Source organism: Nomascus leucogenys, chromosome 3 (genome assembly GCF_006542625.1).
Source record: "Nomascus leucogenys isolate Asia chromosome 3, Asia_NLE_v1, whole genome shotgun sequence".
Classification (NCBI taxonomy): domain Eukaryota; kingdom Metazoa; phylum Chordata; class Mammalia; order Primates; family Hylobatidae; genus Nomascus; species Nomascus leucogenys.
In genome coordinates this window covers 144,105,818-144,124,844 of record NC_044383.1, presented here as the reverse complement: position 1 = coordinate 144,124,844, position 19,027 = coordinate 144,105,818, and the positions used below count along the sequence as shown (strand labels likewise).

Genomic DNA, 19,027 nt, shown 5'->3' with positions numbered 1-19,027 from the left:
GCTAGCAGTTCAGTTTTTATAAGTTTGCTATAAAATCGTACAGAAAATGAATTCTAGCATCTCTCAAGTCTTGTAGATAAGTAGCATAAAGTTATTATATGTTATGGTAGTATTCCCTGCTGGCAGCATTCAAGTCATAAATTCTTAACCAATGATTACTTTTCTGTCTTTTGAACTTAATTTGATGGTTAAAAAAAACAAACCGGTTGGGCGCAGTGTCTCACACCTGTAATCTCAGCACTTTGGGAGGCCTAGGCAGGCAGATCACGAGGTCAGGAGTTTGAGACCAGCCTGACCAATATGGTGAAACCCCGTCTCTACTAGAAATAGAAAAAAATTAGCCAGGCATGGTGGGACATGCCTGTAAGCCCAGCTACTCAGGAGACTGAGGCAGGAGAATTGCTTGAACCCGGGAGGCGGAGGTTGCAGTGAGCAAGATCGCACCACTACACTCCACCCTGGGCGACAGAGTGAGACTCTGTCTCCAAAAAAAAAAAAAAAAAAACCCAAAACTCAAGAGGAATAACTAAATAACTAGTAATTGCATTTGATCCAGAACAGAAGGTAGCCAAAGATATTCTAAGGTTCTCTTCATATCTGAAAAGAAGTAAACCTAATTTAAAAAAAAGACAAAAATATTTAATAGGTATCACGTACAACTTCAGTACAAATTTTCACTTCAAAAAATATTACGGGATTTTATTAATCACTAGTCCCCCAATAATATTTGCAGCTTTCCTTCCCAATGAAATGACTTCATTATAAAGTGAACACTTTGAAACATTACTTTGTTTATACTTATACACCCATCAGGGAGAATTTTATTATGTGCCTTGAACTTCAACAACGTTAAACTGTTACAGGAATTGCTTAAGCTGATGTCCTAATTCGATCATTAACCAAAACATATTTTAAGAATAGGCAAGAAGTCTGAGAAGATGGTGATGTAAAAGGGACTAGGCTTGGGGTCAGAGAGACAATGGTGAGTTGTGAAGTACCTAAACCAGTCTGTGTGAACTGCACCATGTTAGAGAACAGCAGGAACAAAATAAGCTGCAAGGTCACAAGAAGAATAAGATGGTAGCATCAAAGACGAAACATCTAAAAAACCACAGAATGAAATCCCCAAGATGGCAGCTGCATTATTTAATCAACTCTGCTGCTGACCTGGGAATCCTACCAACTAGTAAGCATTGATTTTAAAAATAAATAAGGCAATTCCAATTGTCCTTTTTTTTTTTTTTTTTGAGAGAATTCTGGTATGAAAACCATACCTACTACCAACTCCAAATCCAATCTATGTTGTTCACTAAATTTGACAGCCACGATCAAATAATATTTAACTCTTAAACTCCTTGTAACTTTTTTGTGATTCACCTCCCCAAGTCAACACAATTCTGTGCGTTTTTACTTACGGTCAGACTCTGAAGAGGTACTTAGGAGACGAGCACCTATTTTAACAGAAATTTTATTCTCTGTCCCATTTATTTGCTATCTGGAACGAAGAGAAAACCTAAAAATGAGATCTATTTCCAGCACTGCAAGCAACTTTGGAGGAGCTTACTTTTCCCCTGCTTCTTTGACTGGTTGTTACATTTATCTGTTTTCAAATTTACCTCCTTTTTGGTGAGAAAAGAGGTCATAGGGAAAAGAGCATTTGAATGAATTCTTCAATTTCATTTCATTTATGACTCTGCCTGTTAATAGCGATGTGCATCTTGGCAAATCAGCTTCTCCAGGCAACCCATCTTGCTCTCTCTCCCAAACTCTGTTAAGGACCATTCTGTTTATTTCTTGTGTTTGTTATGGAGGTAAAAATCATATAAAGCACGTAAATGCCACCAAAGGCATCCTGATCACCTAAACACCGCCTTTTATGACTGGTCAACTATGCATCTTATCTGTCTAGCTCTGTGGGTCATGGATTCCTTTTTCTTTTATCCTTTTCCAGGTATTAGTTTTCAGATGAAAGAGATATGTGTTGTAACTTTTGTTTTGATGGCCAGATTTAAGTAATTTGCAATATATCTTGATAGTGACATGAAAACTAATTATGAAATTCCAGATGTCTAATTGGTAACAAGACAGTGGCATAACCCAGGCAAGATGATCCTTACTATCCTAGCGGTCAGCGTTGAGGACAGACATCCCCCAGTCATGTAAGGGATGACACTGATCATTGCTGTATGAGCCTCTGTACGAGGCTCCCAGGTACAACAGGCGGTACAATAAGATTTCACTAGTGAACTTCTTATTAAATAGCGAAAACACGGTATCTGCCCCAAACGGATTCTAGACCTTGTAACATTACTTTAAAAATGTAAAGCACTATGGTAATGTCTTTTTCAATTATTGAATAGGTGAGAAGTGCTGTTGGAAACGTGGGAAAAATGTACAGGCAAAAAATAAACCTAACAAACATATAGACAAGCAAACCCAGAAACACTGGCCTGGTGATTCTTATATGCAGGGATACATAGTACTTTCCATCCTGAAGCTCCAGCCGGACAGAAGAGGCTGCAACACTCTCCATATTCTAACAGTGAGAATCAATATCACATGTCAGCACCAGTTTTCACACTGTGTGCTTTTATGTGGTGTGCATGGAATATAAGCGGAACAAAGGATCCGTGAGGTTTCATTTAATAAGGACTAGATGGTGGATAAAAATTGGTTTCAGTAGCACACCATGGCTCAGGATTATAGTAATTGATAAGGCATGCAACGTCTAAGACACAGCACAGGAGCCTTCAGCTAGTTTAAGCTAAGGTTAAGCTAACGGTATATGCTTTAGAGGCAAAACGGCATATGCCACTGGCTCCCTTGGGATTCACACATCATCAAGGTTAATGCACATGTACACAGTTAAACATGAAGGCTCATGGGAATGTACAGTCTAGTCATTAGGTTGACCTATTTGGCTGCTTCCAACTTTTGATTTTTTGTAACCTTGTTTAAGTGGGCCAGGACAGCTACTAATGGTCACAACGACCTCTTCCTCTAATCCTTACTCTATACATCAACCTTCATGTGGCTCCCCAAAATGTTATACCAAATCTGTAAAATACAAATAAAACAAAAGACAAATCCCCCCCACGTACAACATGAACTGAACAACCATTTAAAAATTCATTGGGTGAGAACTTCTTGGGCCTCATCGGCTAGATTCCTTTCTTAAAATCCATACACCGAATTTAACAGGAAGGTTCCCATTCCTTGAAGAGGAAACTTCAGATGTACAAGTCTTGAGTGAAATATATTTTGGTGGCTGACTAACCATCTTACTGAATAAAAGACACGATTTTTGTAAACTACACAAGAGTGACAGATGCACAAACGTTTTGGCCAGTGTGCCTTTAAATAGATGTCTCTTCTGGTGGAGCGATGCCTGGAGGGAGGAAGGTATGCATTCTACAGGACGGCGGCCTGCAAAGCCGCTCAGTCATGTTTTTGCCAGTGGGTCAAACACCTGCAGTGCTGTCCTCTTGTCTTGGTCACTGATTGTCACCCAGTGACCCAAGGTTTTGTGTTCATGATCTGGTGGCAGCTCCGCCTCGGCAGCTGAAGTGCCAGCTGACACTGGGTCTACGGGATCCCTTTCGGGGCTCCTGGTCCCTGAGTCCAAAGGGTCTGAGCTCTTAGAAAGCCAAGCATTATTCAACAGTTTAGGGTGGTGAAGAAGGTTCCAGAAGGGGTCCTGATAATCACCAAGTGGGGCTGCCTCTGGCTTCATCACTTTGGTGCCATCGCTCTTGGGGCTTGTAGCAGATGAAGTGCTGAGAAAGTCCCCTTGTGGGAAGACAGTGCCCACCGCAGGCAGGTGCCCAGAGGGGCTGTCGCTGCTGCTGTAAGTGAGGCCCTGGAGGAGCTGGCTGTTGCTTTGCAGGACCTGCAGGTGGAAGGCTGCGGGGGCTGACTTCTTCCTCCTTGGGGGTACCTTGGGCACAAGAGGCGGCGCCTCCAGAGGTGGTGGCACGGAGGCTCCTGCCCCAGGAGGGGCTTCGTCTGACGCCAGCATCCTGTGGCTTGGCCTCTCTGCAGCTTTCCCAGGCTGAAATGTTCTTGGTTTGGGAACAGGAGGGGCTCGAGGGGCTGTCACGACAGGAGGGGCCTCAAGGCTTATCTCCGCGGGCCCGATTGTAAAACGGACAGTCTGTTGCTCAAACTGTTCTTCTGGTGACAGAGGCTGAGAAAAGGTGGGACAAAGAGTGTAAATAAGTCAATATCTGGGCAGCTGAGGATCAGAGAACAGAGTGGTCAGCAGAGAATGGAGATGAGACCAAGCTGACATTCTAGCAAATTCGAGATTTGAGAATGTGTGGGGTGCCAGAAATGTGACCAGGTAAGAAAAAGAAAAAGCACAGGAGAAACACACATTTATCAGGTCACACCAGCAGGTCCAATGAAAATGAGTGGAAATTTTAAAACCAGGGCCACAGTAAATAATCAGAGACAAACTTTTCTTTGTCACTTTAGGAAATGGGGCTATGCCCTTCCTTTATTGAAAGCAAACCTCTCTGAAAACACTCTTCGAAGATGCAACCTGGGCTGATTCATGGTCTGTACCACGCTAGGGTGAAGTAACTTGTGTTACAACACTAAGCTAATTGAAGGACTAATGGATATACTTTCTCCTTGAATTTTTTTTTTTTTTTTTTAAGAAGGAGTCTCGCTCTGTCCCCCAGGCTGGAGTGCAATGGCGCAATCTCAGCTCACTGCAACCTCCACCTCCCAGGTTCAAGCGATTCTCCTGCCTCAGCCTTGCGAGTAGCTGGGATTACAGGCGCCCGCCCACCATGCCTGGCTAATTTTTGTATTTTCAGTAGAGACGGGGTTTCACCATGTTGGTCAGGCTGGTCTCAAACTCCTGACCTCAGGTGATCCACCTGCCTCGGCCTCCCAAAGTGCTGGGATTACAGGCATGAGCCACTGTGCCCAGCTCCTTGAATCTTTTATACTTAAATATTGGTAAAGAATGGAAACCTTGACACTGCCTTGGTTCTGGTTCAAATCTATCACAAAGAAAACAACTGCACAGGAAAAATGAAGCTTTTGTTCAGAAAAGGTGATAAGTAGACTAGTTTAAACATTGGCGTTTCAGTGTTTCTTTGGTTCTTTAGAAAACAAACTAAAAAAAAGAAAGTCTCTTTTCCAACAGCCTTTTACTCTAACTCCTGTGCAGCAGGTTGGGAAAATGAATCTATTTCTGCTCCTGGCTTTTACAAGGAAAGACAAAGCAGGTGGTCCCCGACTTACAATGGTTCCACTGAGGATTTTCCACTTCACCCTAGTGCGCAAGCACTAATGTTCCGTAGAAAGCATACTTCGAATTTTGAAGTTTGATCTTTTATTTTTATTATTATAAAATAGGCTGTGTTGGATGGGTTGTTTTTTTTTTATCCAGCTGTAGGATAACATATGTGTTCTGAGCGTGTTCAAGGTCAGTGAGACTATGACGTTTGGTAGGTTAGGTGTATTAGATGCAGTTTTGACACGCTATTTTTCAACTTATGATGGGTTTATTGGGACGTAACCCCATTTTAAGTCGAGGAGCATCTGAACAGGGAAAAGGCGGAGGAAAAAGGTCCCCTTTGTAAGGAAGCATGGACAAGGGACGGATGGCAATGAGCCAATGTGGGACAGAAGAGCAACCCAGGAAATACAAAGCAAGCGCTGTCAAGAGTGAAGACGAAGCCCCCCTCACACTCTCTAGGGGGGAAGCAGCACTGTGCTGTGATGACCAGGAAGGGATTACCGAGGGTCCGTTACTAGAACACTGAGATCAAACGGAAGATCCAGATGTGTCTACAGATGCCAGTCTTTGGGCTGCTACTGTCCTTACAAACTCATGTCTTTGAAGCAGTAAGCAAGGCTGAGAAGCTTGAGAGCGAGAGCAAAAAGCAATCTGCAAGAAAAGTGGCAAGAAAAGCTGTGGAACTCTCGTAGACCGAGGCTGCACGAGAGCATGTGAACATGGCGAATCTGGGAATCGGTTACTGTTTTCCTAATGCCTTGAAACCATGTGCACACAACACAGACCACACGCAAATGGGAGGTACCAGAACACGTGGGGAAAAGCATCCCACTGTGGTTCCCTCTGGGGACTCAGAACACTTAGGAAGCATAATACCTCCAAGCTGTTCTCGTCACACTGACAATCTGCCAGACAGTGGACTCCTCGTTCTTCTCAGCCAGAGCCAAGATACAGTAGGATATGAGGGAGGAAGCAGTTGTCAAACCTTTCCCCAAAGACATGCCTGTGTCTGGGACTCATGAACGTGAGGGTGTCCATAGGGAACTAGATTTTTATCTGTGAGACGCAAATCTGTTTTTTTTTTTTTTTTTTTTTTTTGACATGGAGTCTCACTGTTGCCCGGGCTGGAATGCAGTGGCGTGATCTCAGCTCACTGCAACCTCTGCCTCCCGGGTTCAAGTGATTCTCCTGCCTCAGCCTCCTGAGTAGCTGGGATTACAGGTGTGTGCCACCACGCCCGGCTAATTTTTCTATTTTTAGTAGTGACGGGGTTTCACACCATGTTGGTCAGGCTGGTCTTGAACTCCTGACCTCGTAATCCGCTCACCTCAGCTTCCCAAAGTGCTGGGATTACAGGCCACAATTTTTATCTATCGGGACATGTGAGCAACTTAGGAGTAAGAGGTTTTATGTTCCAGGCTTTTACCTTTCCTGTCCTTCTCAAGGTTGGCTTCTTGATGGCAGGAACTCTGGGTGGAGGCCGACGGGGCAGGAGCGGGGGCACCTGTGGGGTCTCTGGTTTGGCTGCCCCCGGTGTGGGCTCTGGTTCAGAGGATGCTTCGAGGTCCCTCAGGGCCATGGCACTTAGGGCTTCTTCGGAGGCGCCTGAAACATAAAACCACATGGCTGAAGTGTAAAGGACAAGGCAATTCACTGCATGATTTCATCTTTAGACAGTCTACATCTTAAGTGTCATTTACTAATTCAATGTATTTCAGGAGTAACCAGCTAGGTTCAGCCCCAGCTTTTTTTCTTTTTTCTTTTTTAAGATGGGCTCCTGCTCTGTCACCCGGGCTGGAGTGCAGTGGCATGATCACGGCTCACTGCAGTCTCAACCTCCCAGGCTCGAGCAATTCTCCCACTTCAGCCCCCCAAGTAGCTGGGATTACGGGTGAGCACCGCCACACCCAGCCAATTTTTTAAATTTTTAGTAGAGATGAGGTCTCACTATGTTGCTGGAACTCCTGGGCTCACGCAATCTTCTTACCTCAGCCTCCCAAGTAGCTGGGACTACCGGTGTGAACCTCCACGCCCAGCTAATTTTAAAATTTTTGTAGAGACAGGGTCTCACTATGTTGCCCAGACTTGTCTTGAACTCCTGGATTCAAGCAGTCCTCCCGCCCCAGCCTCTCAAAGTGCTGGGATTATAGGCGTGAGCCACTGCACCCAGCAGCCCCAGGTTTTCAGGCTCACCTTCCTAGCAGGGGTGGTGATCTGGGGTCTGTGGATAGTCTGGATGGGGACCAGTGAGGCCCTGAGATGATATGCAAAGTCTCATGTGTACTTAGATTTCTCAGGGTAGATGATCCAAACACATCAAAATCTCAATGGGGCCATGACCAAGAAAGTGTTAAGCTGGGACTGTAGGTAGATTTCAAACCTCTACTAACATCTACAGCTCTAGAGTTGTTTTTGTTTTTTTTTTAACAGCTTTATTGTGATATAATTCACATACTGTGAAATTCACCCTAAGTGTACCATTCATTGGTTTTTAGTGTATTCACAAAGTTGTGCAAGCATCATATGATCTAACTCCAGAACATTTTCATCACACAAAAAAGAAACCCCACACCCGTCAGCAGCCACTCCCCACCCAGGCCTCCTTCCAGTCCCTGGAAAGCATGAAGAGCTTTCTGACCCCATGAATTTGCCTGCTGTGGCCATTTCATGAAGTGGGGATAGTACACTATGTGGTCTTTTTTTCTTTCTTTCACATAGTATAATCTCTTCAAGGTCCACCCATGAAGTAGTATGTATCAGCACTTCATTCTTTTTTTTTTTTTTTTTTTTTTTTGAGACAGAGTCTAGCTCTGTTGCCCAGGCTGGAGTGCAGCGGCGCTATCTCGGCTCACTGCAACCTCTGCCTCCCCAGTTCAAATGATTCTTCTGCCTCAGCCTTCCGAGTAGCTGGGACTAACAGGCACGTGCCACCAGGCCCGGCTAATTTTTTGTATTTTTAATAGAGACGGGGTTTCACCATGTTAGCCAGGATGGTCTCGATCTCCTAACCTCGTGATCCGCCCACCTCGGCCTCCCAAAGTGCTGGGATTACAGGCGTAAGCCACTGCGCCTAGCCCCATTCTTTTTTTTTTTTTTTTTAAATAGCTGAACAATATTCCACTGTATGGATGGACCACATTTTGTTTATCCATTTATCAGCCGATGGACACTTGGGTTGTTACATCCATAGTTTTAGTTATTTTTTTCTTTCTTTCTTTTTTCTTTTTTTGAGACGGAGTCTTGCTCTGTCACCCAGGCTGGAGTGCAGTGGCGCAATCTCAGCTCACTGCGAGCTCCACCTCCTGGGTTCAGCCATTCTCCTGCCTCAGCCTCCCGAGTAGCTGGGATATAGGTGCCCACCATCACGCCCGGCTAATTTTTTGAATTTTTAGTAGAGACGGGGTTTCACTGTGTTAGCCCGGATGGTCTCGATCTCCTGTCTTCGTGATCTGCCCGCCTCAGCCTCCCAAAGTGCTGGGATTACAGGCGTGAGCCACCGCGCCCGGCCTAGTTTTAGTTATTTTTCTAAAATAAAAAGAAAGCATTTGTGGCAGTATCATTCTATAACAGTAGTTCTCGACCTTTTAACTCATGCCCCCTTAAATATTATTTGAGAATTCCAAAGAAGTTAAACATGCTGACTAAAAGCAAATTAGGCAATGGTGATTGCTTACACTTTTCAAAGGGCACACTCGGCCAGGTGCGGTGGCTCACACCTGTAATCCCAGCACTTTGGGAGGCCGAGGTGGATGAATCACCTGAGGTTGGGAGTTCAAGACCAGCCTGGCCAACAAAGTGAAACCACGCTTCTACTGAAAATACAAAAATTAGCTCAGCATGGGGGTGCGCACCTGTAGTCCCAGCTACACAGGAGGCTGAGGCAGGAGAATTGCTTGAACTTGGGAGGTGGAGGTTGCAGTGACCTGGGATTGAGCCACTGCGCTCCAGCCCAGGTGACAGAGTGAAACTCAGTCTCAAAAAAAAAAAAAAAAAAAAAAAAGAAAAGCGGGGGGGCACACTCTCCTCTCCAGGAGATTCTGGAACAAAGCCAAGCCCCAAACTAAAAGTGTAAATTACCAGTGATTATGAATGAAGTGGGGGAGAGCCCAAGGTAACTAACATGGTTTAAGTTAAGTAACAGCAACAAAAATCAGTGTGGTGGGAAAGAGGTCCCTGCCTGACACTAAAAACTTTATTTCCACCTGTCAGTGATTTAAAAGGTAGATTTTGTGCCTGAAATTAGGACAAACACTGTAACTGTCTCTGTTTTATAAAGCTGGCAAAATGGCTTCATGCCGGCAGCGTTCACCTTCTTTAAAAACTCATTTTGGTTTATTTCGGTCTCTCCTTTAGATGCTGCTTAATAGCCCTGGGACGATTTTTATATACACACAGAATTTTGAAAATACAATTTTAAATGGACAATCAATCTTAGTATAGATTGATATAAAATGTTGCTAAAGGATGTTTTCATTTAATATTGCCTCCAGAAGAATAAAAAGAGTTATTTTCGTTTCTAGACCACTTTTAGTGCGGAGATGAAAAGGAGAATCGGTTTTTCCCCTGGCCCCAGGAAAGCACCTACCTCCTCTGGCTTCCAGGAGACACCGGATTGCTGCTTCTGCCTCCTGGGCATTGGTGGTTTTGATCTGCTTGACATTATAAGGTTTACTTATTCCAGTCCGAGCCTTGGGCTTGAGGACAGAATGAGGAAGAGCAGAGTATCAGTACAGGCAGGAAGACAGCCTCATGGGGCGTTATCTGCTACCTGCGGGTCTGCGCAGGGCTCCAGACGATGCTGATCATACAAACTCCAGCCTCCACCACACCTGCAATCCTCTCTTCCCCGGAACACTCTCTTTCCAAGAGTGCCATACTACTTAGACCTGATGACCCTGGTCTTCAAAGCTGGGTGATTACAGATTTTTGTATATGGACAGACCATCTTCTATCTTTTTTTCAATAACCAGGTGAAAGCCAGAAAGCAAAATCAGAGGCCACTCTTTCCACAGTCCCGCTGAGTTGTTAAAATACCTTCTAGATATGTATTTCCTTAAAAGTGCTTTTTCTATTTCTTCATCCAGCATGTGGGTTGCCTTTATGACCTACTTTCACTACTGTGAAACACTGGACTCCAGTCACCCCTCCACCTGCTGGGGCTGCACAAGCACCTGACCAGGCCCAGCACCCAGAGGCACCCCCATCATAGCAGTTCCCCCTAGCACCCAGCTTCCCCTCTCTCCCCTCTACCTCCCTGCCTTTACCTGTTCTCTCCCCCAGCAGCTCATGGGACCCTCCGGAACCATGCACCTCCACAATCCTCTATGGCTGTTACTCTTCCTAGTGTGTTCCCCAACTTCATTATTTATGTCTCTTTTTAGCCTCTTCTCTCAACCAACTTGACTCCAGAATGATCATCATTTTCCCCGGATGACGACCTGAATTTCTCCCATTTTCCCTTTTACCAAGCAATGCTCTGTCCATATACCAAGGGCAGAGGCAAGAATGGGAAGAGAGAAATGGATGAGTCTGTAAACCAGGGATATTTGGGATTTTTCATCAAAAGTGATTTTCTCTAGAACACTCCATACGACCATTTAAAAGCCCTATGGAGAACCTGTGAGGAAGGGTTATGGGGTTTGGAGATGAGATGGTGAGCAGGTAGAGGGTTAAAGACACATAAATCTATATATTCACTGAGAAGAGAGATCCCACACTATCCCAGGGGCAAAACCCTTGGGTTCGAAATGTATGCAGAAGAACTCACAGGTTGCTGAGGTGCTCCTGGTAGAAGTCTTGCCGTCTGCAAAATTGAATACTGCCCATGGGTGCCGGAGGAGATGGACGCATCTGAAGCTGACTTTTTCACCATTAAACTGGCTGTAAAAACCAATAAGGGCAGTCTCAATCTCAGTGAGGGCACAACTTCCCAGCCAGCTGCCAGGAGCCCGACTAGACGAGGCGGATGTCCCAGCAGACCACAGACATGGTGAGGCCCGAACACTGACTCGGCACTTAGGGCACCCACAGAGCCAGGCCTTCCTTGACTCTCTGTGGAGTTTCTCACTTGATTCTACCAGTGTGTGCCTATTGATGTAGATGATCTGGAGAAGCATTACTAGAACGCAAACTTTAACATCTTGGGGGATTCAGATCTGATATAAAAACCAATTGATTTTGAAATGGTTCCAAACACTATTACTAGGACCAGATTTTTAAAATATTTTGTGGGGAAAAAAATATTTCAAAAACCCCAGCCTGGGCAACATGGTGAAACTGTCTCTACAAAATAAATAAAAAAATGAATAAAAAAAGCCAAGCCTGATGGTATGTGCCTATAGTCCTAGCTACTTGGCAGGCTGAGGTAGGAGGATTGCTTGAGCCGGGGAGGTCAAGGCTTCAGTGAGCTGTGAGATCGTGCCACTGCACTCCAGCCCGGGGGAAAGAATGAGCCCATGTCAAATAAAAAAAAAAAAATTCCAAAGCAGGGGAATAAATTGTTAAAATATACTTGCAGCCATTAACAAATAATGTTTTAGAACATTCAATGACACAGAAAATATAACCCATTAAAGACAACCAACCAGAGAAAATGGGTATAATTTTGTTAAATAAAAAAAAAAAAAAAAAAGAAGTATGTTGCTACAGATACATGTAACTGGAAAAAGAAGTCTTTTTTAACAACTACTACCTGAAAGTCATCAAGCGAATTTAAAAATTTTGTTCTTCTTTGTAGTTATCTCTAAAATTTCCCCAATAATACATGACTTATGCATTTTATTTTTAGGTTATTTTTATTTTATATCTGGGCTAGTTGCCATTGGTTACTACTGTGACGTCAGCCACAGTGAGCCCAATTCTGAAGTAATGGCTTAGGAAGATCTAAGTCTGATCATCACATTTTTGGGGAGGGAGCAGTAAACAGTGGTGGTAAAATGCAAGTGGATCAAAAGCACATCACAGCTTTACTTTCAGGTTATCAGGGAGGGCTGGATGGGCAAAGCATTGTTCGAGCAACCAGAAGAAAATGCTCCTTTACCCAGGATAAGGGGGAACTTGTTCTGAGCCCGGCGAACAGGAGGCCTCAGAGCGCAGAGGGGTGACTGGGTCACCTCCAGGCGGGGACCTGGGTTTACCAGATTCCTCATAAGCAGAGGGAAGACTGCGCAGCAGCCAAGGAGAGACTTGTGACTGCGAAGCTCACGTCCCTCCCACAGCTGCGGCCCCCATTCTGCATCCTCTAATGCTGCCGAGGGAGAGCAGCTTGAAGCAATAGCACAGCTCCAGGGTGAAGAGCAGCTTTGGAAAGGAGCCGTTTAATTTGCCATGAGAAACACAACCAGCCCTGACGTCAAACATGTCCTGGATTTACAACAAAACGGAGCCCAAGGAGGAGGAAGCCCTGTGGGGACCGGAAGGCCGGGGAGAAGTGGATTCCGAGCCGTGTTTTCAGTAGCAGGGAACGCGCGGTTATTCCTGGCAGGCATCCAGGGAGCTGAAAGCAAGCAGAGTCTTACTTGGAGGGGGGGGTCTCTGCGGGGGGTGAGGTGGCCGAGGCCGGTTGGGGACCGACAGAGACCTGCTCGGAGAACGGTGGCGGAACTCCCCGACGGCTTCCAGCTCCCGCTTGAGCTCCACCAGGTCCGCGTCATCTGGAGGACATGGCGGGGCATGAGTACAATGGTCTGTTCCACACGCGAGCGTGTCAGACGCGGATCTGAGCACAGGAGGCCGACTGTGGCAGGGGGACCTGCTGCAGGACAGCTGAAGGCTCTGTCCAGAAACGGGCACCTCTGTCTGCCGGCGAGGGGCGGGGGCAGGGAGGGCACCCAGTGCCTGCTTGGAACATTCAGTGAACCATGGACAATGTGTATTTCTCAGACTTGAGAGACATTGAGCTATTTCAAAGTGTGTTTTCTTGTGAAATAACAAGACTTGCGCAGAGTGGAGGAGACAGTTGCAAACCACAGCCCCTGAAGAGTCACCCAACCACAAGAAGGTGTTTTCAATTCCTCACTCTAGAACACACCGGCTGAGGGAGCTGAGGGTGTTCTCCCTGCTCTGGCAGCAGAGCAGCCTGTCGTGCAGTGGCCAGTGCCTAGGACCAGGCATCCTGCTCACTCATCAAATCCCAAACCCTGTGGGCCCATGGCTGGCCACTCCCAAGGGTCTGCCATCTTGACCTGCCCTGCACGCACCTTCCAAGAGGCTGAGGGGTCTTGAGGAGGCACAGCTCCTGCTTCATTACAGATCAAATCAGCAGCCCTAGGGCTCCCCCAAAGCATGGGCCTCTCCATTTCACTTTGACTCGGACACCCCACTCCTTGTATCCAGCAGCTCCACCCCATGTTCTGGAGACCGGAACTGGGGAAAGACAGGATTTCTCCTACGAATGGGAATGGCTGAACACCCCACAGCATCAAGGGAAGACCCTCTCAATGCCCACCAGGTAGCAAAGCCGCCCACGTGTCCCGTGTTGCTCTATTAGTTTCTTCATGCAAAGGACTATCTGTGCTCACACCTGCACTGGCTCCAGACGCTGCCTGCATGACGGCCACCCCCGAGAAAAAGGTCCTTCTTATGGGAAGAGCACATCCCTCCAGCCACTTCAACTCCAGGGCAGAAGCCCCTGGCAGGAGCAACGTGCAGAACCACCGCGATGCTCCGGCGAAGGCTGCTGCTTCAGTCTTGGGCAGAAGTCCCCAAACCTGGCTGTGCGTCCAAACCACCTGGAAAGCTTGGTGAAATGCCAGGCTTCCAGGGTCCCACCCACTCCTACCAAATCCACATCTCTCTGGTAGGCCTCAAAAATCCTTAAGTTTAAAAGCTCCTGATGGTTCGGTATAGGCAAGTTATTAATCAGTGTGGGGACCAGCGTACGGTCAAAGGGGCTTGGAGGTCTTCGCACCTCTCCTGGCAAAGTACCCTCCCTGAGAGGTACCTTAATCCACTTTCAGCCCTGTTCTCTGCTCTCAGCCCCAGCTCAATGGGCCCAATGCATGGCTAAGCTCCTGCACCTGCTGGTTAGAGCTGTCCTCCAACTCGGGGCTCAGTGACTGACAGCTAGAGGCATGCCTGGCTATGAATGGAACAGCATCAATGTAGCTGACACTGAAATATGAACTACCCGACCTGCCAGCCATGGAACATTAGTGGACTTTAAAAGTTACTCAGAACAGTCATTGGCCAGGTGCAGTGGCTCACGCCTGTAATTCCAGCACTTTGGAAGGCCCAGGTAGGAGGGTCACTTGAGCCCAGGAGTTTGAGACCAGCTTGGGCAACATAGTGAGACCCCATCTCTACAAAAAATGCAAAAAATTATCTGGGCATGGTGGTGCAACCCTGTAGTCCCAGCTACTTGGGAGGGTGAGGTGGGAGGATCGCTTGAGCCTGGGAGGTGGAGGTTGTAGTGAGCTGAGATTGTATCACTGCACTCCAGCCTGGGAGACAGAGTGAGACCCTGTCTCAAAAAAAAAAAAAAAGTTATATTATTTAATCTAGCAGTGTATGGTTCAATCAATGTGACCTTTCAGGCCCTCTGAAGTCTAAAATGATACAATGATGTGACCACATAACATGACTGTAAAATAATATGATATTATATGAATGTGACCATACGCCAGCAACTCAGGACACAGATATGGATTATGTCTCTACTGGGATTGAATCAGAAGTGTTTTTGTTGTTGTTGTTTTGAGACGGAGTCTCACTTTGTCACCCAAGCTGGAGTGCAGTGGGGTGATCTCGGCTCATTGCAACCTCTGCCTCCCCAGTTCAAGCGATTCTCCTGCCTCAGCTGCCTGAGTAGCTGGGATTACAGGCATGTGCACCACCATGCCCTGCTAATTTTGAAAAAATATTTTTAGTAGAGATAGGGTTTCACCATGTTGGCCAGGTTGGTCTTGAACTCCTGACCTCAAGCGATCCACCTGTCTCGGCCTCCCAAAGTGCTGGGATTACAGGTGTGAGCCACTGCGCCCGGCCGAATCAGAAGAGTTTTGTTCGGGGTGGGAAATAATCACAAATATAAAACCAGTTCAGAACCGTGGTCATTTGAATATCCAGAGGAAACAAGAATTATCTTGAATCTGGTGTGTTATGGGGGTACAAGTTATTGTAAAAAAATAAACTAACTAGAGGAAATCAGGGTGTTGGAGCTGGCTACCTGCACAGGGCTCAGTCCCTACCCCTTGCTTGGCCTGCCTGGTTTAGGTCTCTCCTGGGACCTGCATACTTGATATGACACAGTGCCCAATCGCCAAGAGAAAAAGGAAAGTCTGTCCTGAGCCGACTCCATGGCCAAGGCTCCTGAGAAAAGAAGGGTCAGGATACCTTTGTACGTTGGATGCTGCTTCTTTTTGGTGAGAGCAGGTGACTTGCTGGGAGGAGCCAGTGCTGTGGGCCCGGGGACATCAGAGAGGTCGTCTCCCCCGAGTTCACTGTCCGAGGCCCCAGGCTGACTGAATTCATCCACCAAGTAGTCTTCATCGTCTTCAAGAATATCCCCTGGGAGAAGGAAATGAATCACAATTCGGGTGAAAACAACGAGGGGGAAAGGCTCGGTCTTTCATCAGTGGGACTGGTTCAGCTCCTGTCAGGACACCTGCACCCTGCCCTGCAGCCCAGGGCCCGGGCGCCAGCAGGGACAGTACCCCGGTTCCATTGGTACGCCCACAGCCCTGACATCCTCAAAGCCACTGTTTGTAGCCTAAGTTTAGATGCCTCCAGTCCCAGGTAGCACGGCATGCATCGTCCACACATACAAACGTGCTCATCACATGGGACAGAGGGCTTGCCCTGCGGGTGTCCTCCGTCACTTCTGCAAGGGAGGCTTTAGAAGGTGTCCTTAAAAGCTCAGGCCTTTTGCTAGAAGAACAGCTTCCCTGTCCCTCCCTGCAGGGTCACTAACCTTCTGACTCATAGTCCAAACTTGTGAAGTCAAAGTTTTCCTCCAGCAAACAGGAGTTGGCAGTGGGAGACACGGAGGCCATGCTGTCTCGTTTCCGAATGATCTCCTCTCGCAAACCTTTCAGCCAGTCCTTCGTCTTCGGTCTAATCTTCACTGCTCTGCCTTTCACCTGGGAGGGCACAGCGGCCACCCAGGAATAAAAAAAAATCATGACCACTCCTGTTGATCACACAATGCTTCTCACCAAAACCCACACACTCACAATGAGGCCAATCTTCACATTTGGCCATGAAAAACCAAGGGTCCAGACCTCAGGCAGGCTCAGCGTAGCTCTCATATATCTGGTTGAAAAAAAAGTTGAACTGGGCTGGGTGTGGTGGCTCACACCTGTAATCCCAGCACTCTAAGAGGCCAAAGCAGGTAGATCCCTTGAGGTCAGGAGTTTGAGACCAGCCTGACCAACACGGTGAAGCCCCATCTGTACTAAAAATACAAAAATTAGCTGGGCGTGGTGGTGCGTGCCTGTAGTCCCAGCTACTCGGGAGGCTGAGGCAGGAGAATTGCTTGAACCTGGGAGGCAGAGGCTGCAGTGAGCCGAGATTGTACCACTGCACTCTAGCCTGGGTGACAGAGCAAGACTCCATCTCAAAAAAAAAAGTTGAACTCTCATCTCCAGCTTCCCATTTGGTACAAATTTAAAGCCAAGATACTATAAAAATGGAAACCATTTATGAGCTGCATATTCCAAAATACATACTCTAAAGAGAAAGATTGGAACAGTCTCCCACATGGCAGTGCGAGCACAGACAGATCAAGTCACTCGGCGAGAACTACGCTCTAAAATGGCTAAGCTTCTGCAGCCGCTGGTAGAGCTGCTTTCCAACGCGAGACACAGCGACTGACATTCTTCTTCCCCATTCTGTTTGTTTGGTTTTTTGAGACAGGGTCTCACTCTGTCACCCAGGCTGGAGTGCAGTGGCATGGTCCCAGCTCACTGCAACCTCTGCCTCCCGGGTTCAAGCGATTCTCCTGCCTCAGCCTCCAGAGTAGCTGGGACTACACGCACGTGCCACCATGCCTGGCTACTTTTTTTTTTTTTTTTTTTGAGACAGAGTCTCATACTGTTGCCTGGGCTGGGGTGCAATGGTGCGATCTCGGCTCACTGCAACCTCTGCCTCCTGGGTTCAAGCGATTCTCCTGCCTCAGCCTCCCAAGTAGCTGGGATTACAGGCACCTGCCACTACGTCCGGCTAATTTTTGTATTTTTAGTACAGATGGGGTTTCACTATGTTGGCCAGGCTGGTCTCGAACTCCTGACCTCATGATCTGCCTGCCTCGGCCTCCCAAAGTGCTGAGAGTACAGGCGTAAGCCACTGCACCCAGCGCCTGGCTAATTTTTGTATTTTTACTAGAGACAGGATTTCGCCATGTTGGCCAGGCTGGTCTTGATCTCCTGACCTCGGGTGATCTGCCCACCTCGGCCTCACAAAGTGCCGGGATTACAAGCATAAGCCACCGCGCCCACCCTTCCTCCCTGTTTTGCAAGTAGCCAGAGCCGGACATGAGACACCTCAGAACCAGAGTGAGGAATCCAAACTCCCTCCCACATATGGTGTCTATACATAAAGACAGATTGGTGGCCAGGCATGAAAGCTCATGCTTGTAATCTCAACACATTGGGAGGTCGAGGTGGGAGGATGACTGGAGCCCAGGAGGCTGAGGTTACAGTGAGCCATGACTGTCCCAGTGCACTCCAGCCGGGGCTACAGAGTGAGATCCTCTTCTCTACAAAATTTTAAAAAATTAGCTGGGTGTGGTGGCACGTGCCTGTGGTCCCAGCTACTTGAGAGGCTGAGATGGGAGGATTGCTTAAGCCTGGCAGTTCAAGGCTGCAGCGAGCTGTGATTGCACCACTGTACTCCAGCCTGAATAACAGAGCAAGACCTTGTCTCAGGGCAAAAAAAAAAAAAAAAAAAAAAGCACAGGTTGGGCACAGGTCAGGGCAAGAGGAGGAAGAAGACATGCCCACATAAAAATAAGGATTGATCAGACCCCACTCCACAGTGTGGCCAAGTACAGCGTACCTTCATACCGTCCACATCCAGGACACTGAGAGCCGAGTGACTGTCTGCAAAAGTCACCAGCATCTGCCCTTGGTTGATCCTGGAATAAATGATACTCCAAGTCAATGCCAAGAACGACCTGGCAGCTCTCACGGATCATCACTGACATCCCCTGGAACCCACATCAGCCGGGGGAGCAGTTACCTGACAAGAACAATTGTCCCATAATTCCCCAAGGTCTGCATGAGCTCAGTACGCAGGTCCTCAGGAAACTCGTTTTTCTCTTCTAAGGTCGGTGACTGAAGGTTTACTACAACAGTGGCATCCAGGGGGCCCTGGAAAGAGGACACTTCCTGGAAAACCCTCTCCCGAGCACCCACATCAACTTCCTGAACTTCCACCTCCACGATCGCCAGCACGGGTCTGCGTGAGACAGGAACAAAAGAGGGATGACAGTTAGCCTGGGACAGATGTCCACACCCCCGGCCTCCAGTCCCCAGTTAGCCTGGGACAGATGTCCACACCCCCGGCCTCCAGTCCCCAGCTGCTGTCCCCCAGGGCTCTCTGTACACAGTCAACACCAACAACCTGCGAATGTGGCCACCAGCAAGTGGATATGCAGGATAGCTGCCCTGCCCTCGTGTTTTAGTCTTCATCTTTCCTTGATCTTATTATCACCTTGGCATTTTTATCTAAAGATGATTTGAGGGGGAAAATAAAGTGTGGCTCCCTAAAGATGTATTCCAGTACTTGGAAAATAACCAGTCATCAGCAAAGATTTTTGACATGGTGATCCTCAGT

At 47.2% G+C, this 19,027-nt stretch overlaps 1 protein-coding gene across 4 annotated transcripts in view; it reads right to left on the bottom strand.

Annotated features, from left to right (window-relative positions):
* Window positions 1-621: 621 nt before the first annotated feature.
* SYNJ2 (synaptojanin 2) overlaps window positions 622-19,027 on the bottom strand; it is a 117,699-nt gene continuing 99,293 nt past the window's right edge. For 2 of the 4 annotated variants that reach the window (XM_030809897.1, XM_030809899.1), the window contains 9 exons: window positions 18,431-18,649; window positions 18,248-18,326; window positions 16,164-16,332; window positions 15,587-15,760; window positions 12,772-12,906; window positions 11,022-11,134; window positions 9,840-9,948; window positions 6,681-6,859; window positions 622-4,186 (listed from right to left, as the gene is read on the bottom strand). In XM_030809897.1, coding sequence (XP_030665757.1) covers window positions 3,443-4,186; window positions 6,681-6,859; window positions 9,840-9,948; window positions 11,022-11,134; window positions 12,772-12,906; window positions 15,587-15,760; window positions 16,164-16,332; window positions 18,248-18,326; window positions 18,431-18,649 — 1,921 coding nt within the window. In that variant the 3' untranslated portion in view covers window positions 622-3,442. Of the gene's footprint in view, window positions 4,187-5,755; window positions 5,906-6,680; window positions 6,860-9,839; window positions 9,949-11,021; window positions 11,135-12,771; window positions 12,907-15,586; window positions 15,761-16,163; window positions 16,333-18,247; window positions 18,327-18,430; window positions 18,650-19,027 lie in introns of all 4 variants that reach the window. The other 2 variants (XM_030809900.1, XM_030809898.1) reach the window with 2 other exon arrangements.